Genomic DNA, 10094 nt, shown 5'->3' on the forward strand with positions numbered 1-10094 from the left:
ATACAGTATGTGAAAGCCATCCTCATAATTTCTCTATTAGTTCAACTCTCGTTAATAAGTGGAAATATATGCGTGCAGTGTGTGTGTGTGTTAAAGCCCAGCTGTGGGTTTTTAGAGGTGGACTCAGCTCAGTGATGTATGGGCACCAGATGGTTGGCGGGATGGACGGATGAAGGATGGAAGGATGAAGGAAAGAAGGGATGAGGTGTAAAGAACAACAGAAAAGAGGAAGGAGTGGAAGCTCAGTGAAGGGCTCTGGCACTTAAACTGACGCTGAAAATAGATGGAAATGAAAGAAGCTGTTTACATTAAAGAGAGATGGGCAGAAACAAAAGGAGGTATGAATAGAGAGAGAGAGAGAAACAAGGAGGTATGAATAGAGAGAGAGAGAGAAACCAGGAGGTATGAATAGAGAGAGAGAGAGAAACCAGGTGGTATGAATAGAGAGAGAGAGAGAAACCAGGAGGTATGAATAGAGAGAGAGAGAGAAACCAGGAGGTATGAATAGAGAGAGAGAGAGAAACCAGGAGGTATGAATAGAGAGAGAGAGAGAAACCACGAGGTATGAATAGAGAGAGAGAGAGAAACCAGGAGGTATGAATAGAGAGAGAGAGAAACCAGAATGAATAGAGAGAGAGAGAGAAACCAGGAGGTATGAATAGAGAGAGAGAGAGAAACCAGGAGGTGGAGGAAGAGAGCCAAAGAGCAAGCAAGATACAGAGAGATGGAGACACAGAAGGGCAAGAACAGACACAACTTTTCCATCCCTTACTCCAGCAATGGTTTCCTGCAGTCACACATGATTTCTGCCCCCAAATACAGATGCAAAGTTGCTAGGTGATAGAACCCAGCACTCCAACTGAGGTGTGTGTCAGCATGTTTTGTGTGGGAGGGATAGAGAGGGTTGTATGTGTGTTTATACATCAATACAGAGCTGTCACATACAGTTTGCATCCCTTAAACTGAGGGGAAAGTTGATTGAGACGCCAGCAACCACACCCTGTGTACCTCCCCGCCGCTGATGACATGACACAACATCATCAATTCAGACTAATTAGGCCAGGAACACGTTTGGAATTCTGTGGATCAGAGAAAAGGGATGTGGTTGTGGGAATAGCCTGGCTAGATCAGGAAATAAAATTACATTCAAAGGAACTAGCACACATCATTGTTTGATAACAAGGATGGAAGGGAAGAACAGCCCCACTTGGCACAGACGTCAATTCCACGTCTATTCCATGTTGGTTCAACGTCATTTCATTGAAATGACATGGAAACAATGTTGATTCAACCAGTGTGTCACCAGTGGGGTGCATCAAGAGAAATAGAGAGAGAGAGAGATCAAAAGACACTTTGTTTAGAGGTGTGCATGGGTGTGTGTTTAACTGTGTGTGCGCATGTATGTGTGTGTGTTGATTAGCTCCTGTTTATGTCAGATGTCTCTCATCTTTCTTCTCTTTAATCAGAGCTGAGGCCCCTGCTGTCGGCCGCGGCCGGAAGGAAACCCTGTATATCAGGAACAACGTCTAACCCAGACCAACACGAACCGCTACTCATGCTTTGTCTTTATTTATTATGTGTATGTGCTTAGTGAATGGAGTTCCGGCCGTCTGCGGGAACGGGAAACCAACATTCCTTTTACGAGCCTTCCCTAGTCCGCTTCTAAGTCAGCATTGCTACATGTTCACTTCTGTTGGGATTTTCCCCCCGCAAATTTATCTCCAACTTCAGCCCCCAATTTGAACCCCTCACTGAATATCGAATAACACACTTTCATTCCCAGTTTACAGTCCCACAGAACTTCAAACAGTCATGGCGTCATGGCAACCAATTCACTCAGGCGTTGACTGATGATGTCACCCTCTGAGGAAACCGCTGCCGCCACAGAGGGAGGATTTTTTTAAATATATGAAAAGAAGGAGAGAGAGATATTGAAGGCGACTGCCTTGACGTAGGAAAGTGTTTCTGGGCGCCCACTGGCAAGTTGGTGGTGTGGTTTCTAGGAGGCTGGAATATATGAATAAAGGGCCTGTTAAAACATGACAGAAATATTGGGTGTAATCATTCTAGATTTACTGTGATGGCTTGTGGTGACTATACATGACTGGTTAAAGAGAGCCGATTAAGATACAATTATATAGAATAAAAATAATATAAACGTCACATTTTATAGTTATTAGTTGGACTAAACTTGCCCTTTTCAGGATAGCTTACACACAGGAGCGCAGGCACACACACACACACACACACACACACAGAAAGACTCATACTACATGAGCACAGGCACACACAAAAACTCATACTATATGAGCACAGGCACACACACAGAAAGACTCATACTATATGAGCACAGGCACACACACAGAAAGACTCATACTATATGAGCACAGGCACACACACAGAAAGACTCATACTATATGAGCACAGGCACACACACACAGGAAGACTCATACTATATGAGCACAGGCACACACACAGAAAGACTCATACTATATGAGCACAGGCACACACACACAGGAAGACTCATACTATATGAGCACAGGCACACACACAGAAAGACTCATACTATATGAGCACAGGCACACACACAGAAAGACTCATACTATATGAGCACAGGCACACACACACAGGAAGACTCATACTATATGAGCACAGGCACACACACACAGGAAGACTCATACTATATGAGCACAGGCACACACACAGAAATACTCATATTACATGAGCACAGGCACACACAAAAACTCATACTATATGAGCACAGGCACACACACAGAAAGACTCATACTATATGAGCACAGGCACACAGACAGAAAGACTCATACTACATGAGCACAGGCACACACAAAAACTCATACTATATGAGCACAGGCACACACACACAGGAAGACTCATACAATATGAGCACAGGCACACAGACAGAAAGACTCATACTACATGAGCACAGGCACACACAAAAACTCATACTACATGAGCACAGGCACACACAAAAACTCATACTACATGAGCACAGGCACACACAAAAACTCATACTATATGAGCACAGGCACACACACACAGGAAGACTCATACAATATGAGCACAGGCACACACACACAGGAAGACTCATACAATATGAGCACAGGCACACACAAAGACTCATACTACATGAGCACAGGCACACACAAAGACTCATACTATATGAGCACAGGCACACACACAGGAAGACTCATACAATATGAGCACAGGCACACACAAAGACTCATACTACATGAGCACAGGCACATACGCACACACTCACATACACACACACTCACTCACACACACTCACATACACACTCACACACGCATACACTCACTCATGCACACTCACATACACACACACACACACACAAATACACAAATACAGAGAGAGAGAGAGACATTGATCTGGGCACTTAGTATTACTGACTCCATATCAGTGGTTATAGAATGAGCAGATTGGCCCATGTATCAGGCACTATTCCCAACTAGGTCTCACAGTCTCACTGCAGAATTAGATATTTATCAATGTTTATCGAAACGTCAAATTTAAAAGATGGTCCAAACGTCGAATTTCAAAGTGTTTTTGTCATCCTGGGTTGACTCCTTCTGCTCTGTATCATTCGTTAAGTTCAGGCACTCATTCCGAATGGTTAAGGTTTGGGATAGGGCTAAAATAAAACATGTAAAACGAGTGTCCACCACTGGGAATGAACATTCAACCTTCTGATCCAGAGTGATGGGATTATGCCCATCCCCCCGACCCCCGTCCACATCACCCTAGCAAAAGACAAGCCTACTTGATGGTAATAGCGCCGGATTTGAAGTGTTCGGCGCCGCCGGCCTTCTAGCTGTTGCCGAACCTGCTGGTGGAAAATGCCCTTCACTCATCAACCCCAGACTTGTCTCATCATCATTGCACACACCTGGTTCCAATCCCCAATCTATCACTGTATATCTACTCCCTCTGTCATTTGTCTTTGTCGGTCATTAAAAATGTTGTTTGTTTTCCTGAGAGGAATCTCTCCTACTATTTCCTGAGTACTTTATTATTTTGCACTTTGGGTTTCATCCCACTTTTATATATGGTGCTTTAATAAATTCAGTAGTTCTGAACCTGCAACTCCCTACTCCTCCTTACACATGACACAAGCCTTGCCATAGATTTCCAAGCCGATTTAAGTCAAATCTAGGCTATTCAGGAACATTCAATGCTGTTTGTTTAGGATAAAATAAACAGAATACAGCTATGAGCACAGGCCAAATCCTAGAGAAGAACCTGGATCAGTCTGCTTTCCAACAGACACTGGGATCCACCTTTCAGCAGGACAGTAGCCTAAAACACAAGGCCAAATTCTAGAGAAGAACCTGGATCAGTCTGCTTTCCAACAGACACTGGGATCCACCTTTCAGCAGGACAGTAGCCTAAAACACAAGGCCAAATCCTAGAGAAGAACCTGTATCAGTCTGCTTTCCAACAGACACTGGGATCCACCTTTCAGCGGGACAGTAGCCTAAAACACAAGGCCAAATCTACACTGGAGTTGCTTACCAATAGGACATTGAATGTTTCGTAAGTTGCCTAGTTACAGTTTGAACTTAAATCGGCTTGAAAATCTATGGCAAGACTTGAAAATGTCCGTCTAATGTTGTGGAAAACTTGATCCAAAGATTAAAGCAGAGACTATTTAATTGTATAATAAAAAAATATTTAATCAAGCATCTGCGAGGGAGATCTGTCTCTGATTTCACAGGGAATAACTCTAAATAGTTCCATGTCCCTTATATAGTGGGAGGTGGCAATGTAATCATATTGTTTACACAATAGCTATTTTCTTAAAGCAACAGTTCCAGGACACAATGGCCCTGTGTTAGGGTGCCGACATAACAGGAGTCTATGAAAACATAGCATCACAGTTCAACACAGCATATCCCTTGAGAAGTTACAACAGCACACCACAAATTCTGACACCACACTAGCAATGATAAACAATCAACTTGACAGAGCTTGAAGAATTTGGGGCAAATATTGTACAATCCAGGTGTGCAAAGCTCTTAGAGACTTACCCAAAAAGACTCACAGCTGTAATCTCCAAGGTCCTTCTACAAAGTATTGATTTAGGGGTGTGAAATACTTATGTGAATTAGATATTTCTGTATTTCATTTTCAATAAATGTGCAAAAATTTCTAAAAACCTGTTTTGACTTTGTCATTATGGGCTACTGTCTGTAGATGGGGGCAATTGTTGTATAATTGTTATTGTATTTAATCCCATTAGAATTCAGGCTGTAACACAACACAATGTGGAAAAGGTCAAGGGGTGTGAATACATTCTGAAGGCACTGTAATTGTATGTGTCAGGTACAGATACACTATTATTATTACACAGTGAATGAGTCCATGCAACTTAGTATGTAACTTGTTAAGAACATTTTTACTGCTTAACTTACTGAGGTTTGTCATAACAAAGGGATTTGATCCTTATTGACTGAAGACATTTCCGTTTTTCATTGATAATAATATTTAAACTTTTTTTTTTTTTTAAATGTATTCCATTTTTACATGGGGTATTGAGTGTAGGCCAGTGACACAACATTTAAAACTTCCGTCTGTAACACAACAAAATGTGGAAAAAGTCAAGGAGTGTGAATACTTTCTGAAGGCACTGTATTTCCCGACGTCCTCAGGACATGGATAGACGTCCAATTTCAAACTCACTCTTGAGTGATCTGTCTGCTATTCCAACGCTGATTCCAGATCAGATAATTCTACAATATGGAGAGACTGATGGAGATGGAGCACAACACAATTGATCAAGAGAATTTAGTGTTCAGCGTTTTCAAAGGCAATGATAAGGATACAAATAAATGCTATCACCAGCAGAAAACCCAGCACACACCCCTGTCCCTCCTCTCCTGCTGGGGGGATGAGGGGTCAGGGATAAGGTAGTGGGAGGTGGAGGAACCTCATCTCTGGATTTCGGCCCGTCCTTCTTCCACACACCTGATGCCCCCTACACCTTGTCCCGCACTCCCCCACCCTCCTCTTCCTCCATTGTCCCCCTCTCCTCCTCCTCGTTCTCCACTCTCCCCCTCTCCTCCTCCTCCTTTTCCACCTTCTCCACTGTTCCTCAACCTTTCCTCCTCCTCAACTGTCCCCCACACCTCCTCCTCCTCTGTCCCAGACCCATCCTCCCTCTCTAACCCCCTCCTCCTCCTCTGTCCATTCCCCTCCTCCTCCTCCCCCTCCACCTCTTCTGTCCCTCTCCCCTCCTCCTCCCCTCCTCTTCTGTTCCACTCCCTTCCCCTCCTCCTCCACCACCTCTTCTGTCCCTCTCCCCTCCTCCTCCCCTCCTCCTCCCCTCCGCCTCTGTCCCCCTCCCCTCCCCTCCTCCTCCTCCGTCCCCCTCCTCCACCCCCTTTGTCCTCCTCCTCTGTCCCCCTCCTCCTCCTATGTCCCCCACCCATCCTCCTCCACTGTTCCTGACCCCTCCTCCTCCTCCTCCTCCACTGTTCCTGACCACTCCTCCTCCTCTACTGTTCCTGACCCCTCCTCCTCCTCTACTGTTCCCGACCCCTCCTCCTCCTCCTCTACTGTTCCTGACCACTCCTCCTCCTCTACTGTTCCTGACCACTCCTCCTCCTCTACTGTTCCTGACCCCTCCTCCTCTACTGTTCCTGACCCCTCCTCCACCACTGTTCCCGACCCCTCCTCCTCTACTGTTCCTGACCACTCCTCCTCCTCTACTGTTCCTGACCCCTCCTCCTCTACTGTTCCTGACCCCCTCCTCCACCACTGTTCCCGACCCCTCCTCCTCCTCTACTGTTCCTGACCCCTCCTCCACCTCTACTGTTCCTGACCCCTCCTCCTCCACTGTTCCTGACCGCTCCTCCTCCTCCACTGTTCCCGACCCCTCCTCCTCCTCTACTGTTCCTGACCCCTCCTCCTCCACCACTGTTCCCGACCCCTCCTACTCCACTGTTCCTGACCGCTCCTCCTCCTCCACTGTTCCCGACCCCTCCTCCTCCACTGTTCCTGACCCCCTCCTCCTCCACTGTTCCCGACCCCTCCTCCTCCTCCACTGTTCCCGACCCCTCCTCCACCTCTACTGTTCCCGACCCCTCCTCCTCCTCCACTGTTCCTGACTGCTCCTCCTCCTCCACTGTTCCCGACCCCTCCTCCTCCACTGTTCCTGACTGCTCCTCCTCCTCCTCCTCCACTGTTCCCGACCCCTCCTCCTCCACCACTGTTCCCCAACCCTTCTTTCTCTCTCTCAGGGGCAACATGTCTGTCAAAGTGCTGTGTCGTGGTCATGGTTTAACTGTACCTCTGTTTACTGCCCTGTCTCTGTCATAGCTGAGCAGTTGCAGGGGGTGAGTGGTTGGTGGAGTGCTTTCTGTGTGACTGTGGTAGTGTCGAGTCATAATGGCTGACAGACAGACTGCAGTGGGTGCTGAGAGGTTCAGGCCCACGGGCAGATGTTAAACACACTGTGTGAGTGAGAGGAGGCAGCGTAAGAGACATAGTTACTGCCAAACCATAATCACACTGACAGAAACACACAGCATCTGGCTGAGAGAGGAGGAAGGAGAGAGGAGGAAGGAGAGAGAGGAGGAAGGAGAAAGAGGAGGAAGGAGAGAGGAGGAAGGAGAAAGAGGAGGAAGGAGAGAGGAGGAAGGAGAAAGAGGAGGAAGGAGAGAGAGAGGAGGAAGGAGAGAGGAGGAAGGAGAGAGGAGGAAGGAGAGAGAGGAGGAAGGAGAAAGAGGAGGAAGGCGAGAGGAGGAAGGAGAGAGGAGGAAGGAGAGAGGAGGAAAGAGAGAGAGGAGGAAGGAGAAGGAGGAGGAAGGAGAGAGGAGGAAGGAAAGAGGAGGAAGGAGAGAGGAGGAAGGAGAGAGGAGGAAGGAGAGAGGAGGAAGGAGAAGGAGGAGGAAGGAGAGAGGAGGAAGGAGAGAGAGGAGGAAGGAAAGAGGAGGAAGGAGAGAGGAGGAAGGAGAGACGAGGAAGGAGAGAGAGGAGGAAGGAGAGAGGAGGAAGGAGAGAGGAGGAAGGAGAGAGAGGAGGAAGGAGAAAGAGGAGGAAGGAGAGAAGGACACTTATTTTGCTCTTACCAGAGTGCCTGAATTAAATCAGACCTTGTTTAAATGTGTGACATGATTCCGTGCTGAAAGAGAGACAAACAGAGAGGTGAAAGGAGGAAGAAGAAACAGAAGGCAGTATATTGTAAGATTCAGTTGACACTTCTTTGAACAGCACCTGCAAAACTGCAAACCCCAAAATCGAATTGGCAAATCAAAATCGATAAATATTTGATCAAAGACGCTAGATCAAACTGGGGGAATAGAACTCTATATCCTGGGAAAAGACTCTGCGTTCTACACACCATTCCCGGCGTTCCGATGGAGGTCCAAGACATCAGGATGATGGGAATGAACGTTGGCGTTGATCCGTGCCGGGCCGGAGTGACACGTGTGTTGGCCCACGAGCTACTCCGCAGAGACCCTATTTCTTTCTCCCTCTCCTCCCGCTCGTCTTGTTCCTCCCACGGTTTATTATTATGAGATAATCGCTCCCATCTGCATGTCCAGCCAACGACAGACGAGAAAAAGGGGAAATGTGAGAATGAACGAAAGTGATTGGGGAGAGGGAGAAAGAGAGAAAGAAAGAGAGAAAGAGAGAGAGGTGTGTGTGTGTGTGTGTGCGTGTGTGCGTGCGTGCGTGCGTGTGTGTGTGTACATGTGTGTGTACCATGAGTAGTTTCCATCTCCAATACAAACACATCAGTCCCCTCTCCCCCTCCTCACCCCTCCTCCCTCCTTTCGTCAGATCAAATTAGAGGGGGTGCAGCATCACGTTTCTCTTTCTGTCAGGGATATTATAATTCTGTACGACTTCTGGACAGCTTCACGCACAATTAGGAATTCAGCGGCTTTGAGCAAGAAAATGAGATTCAAATCAGTACTGTATTACATTACTGTATGCTTTGAATTTCTCCTGCCATCGCCAACCCTCCCCAGATTCAAAGTGAGTGTGTGTGTGTGTGTGTGTGTGTGCGCGTGCATGTGCATGGGAGTACAAGTATAACAGTGCCATTGTAATTTGATGGATATGGGTTCAACAATTCCCTTAACAACTGAAGCAGAACAGACTCAACTTTTTATGCTTTCAGATGCTGTTATGAATGTCAATATGAAGGCAAGAGTGTGCCAGGAAACTACAACACACGCACACACACACACACACACACACACACACACACACACACACACACACACACACACACACACACACACACACACACACACACACACACACACACACACACACACACACACACACACACACACAAACAAATGCAACAACTGTAGCAATCAACAGTGGATCAGAATTGTGTGTTTGATCCATCTGTCTTGGGTCAGTGACAGGGCAAGGGAATACTCACTCACAACCCACACAGGACCCCGGGCCTCTGATCTAGGATCAGATTATCACATCGTACCAATTACAGCCAATTAAACATGATTTAAGCCAATTATGACCAATTAAAGTCAATTAGAACATTCAGATAATTGCGAGCTCAGAGGGATACCAGCATAGGTCGTCACACTCCGGAAACAGTGACACTCGTCTTTTTTTCATTCACTCATTACCTCTCTCTGATTGGCCGTGAGTTGTTCTGTGGTAGATAAATAAGGTTAATGACTTAATGTCGGATAAAAATTCCGGTCAACTTCAAATCGCCTTGGATAGATAACAATAACAATACACAGACAGACTCTGTCTGTCTGTCTGTCTGTCTGTCTGTCTGTCTGTCTGTCTGTCTGTCTGTCTGTCTGTCTGTCTGTCTGCCTGTCTGGAATAGAGGTAGAAGGATGGAGGTATGGAGGGATAGTTGTAGTATTCAGACCCCTTCACTTTTCCATATTTTGTTAGTTACAGCCTTATTCGAAAATGTATTAAATAAATAAAACATTTCATCACAATACCCCCTAATGACAAAGCAAAAACTGGTTTTTAGAAATGTTTGCAAATGCATTAAAAAAATAACAAACATAAATACATTAATACATAAATATTCAGACCCTTTGCTATGGGA

The 10094-nt window shown here is 46.1% G+C and overlaps 1 protein-coding gene and 1 long non-coding RNA gene across 2 annotated transcripts; both read right to left on the bottom strand.

The window, feature by feature from the left end:
* Nucleotides 1-5275: 5275 nt before the first annotated feature.
* On the bottom strand, nucleotides 5276-7287 carry LOC139554340 (uncharacterized). The gene is made up of 2 exons (XM_071367095.1): nucleotides 6886-7287; nucleotides 5276-5287 (listed from the first exon to the last, which is right to left on the bottom strand). The coding sequence occupies exons 1-2, from the start codon at nucleotides 7285-7287 to the stop codon at nucleotides 5276-5278; spliced, it is 414 nt and encodes a 137-aa protein (XP_071223196.1).
* A 78-nt stretch (nucleotides 7288-7365) lies between these two features.
* LOC139555093 (uncharacterized) lies at nucleotides 7366-8574 on the bottom strand. The gene is made up of 3 exons (XR_011670941.1): nucleotides 8382-8574; nucleotides 8110-8162; nucleotides 7366-7491 (listed from the first exon to the last, which is right to left on the bottom strand). It is a non-coding gene; the product is annotated as an uncharacterized lncRNA (long non-coding RNA).
* Between the last annotated feature and the right edge of the window lie 1520 nt (nucleotides 8575-10094).

Source organism: Salvelinus alpinus, chromosome 26 (genome assembly GCF_045679555.1).
Source record: "Salvelinus alpinus chromosome 26, SLU_Salpinus.1, whole genome shotgun sequence".
Taxonomy (NCBI): domain Eukaryota; kingdom Metazoa; phylum Chordata; class Actinopteri; order Salmoniformes; family Salmonidae; genus Salvelinus; species Salvelinus alpinus.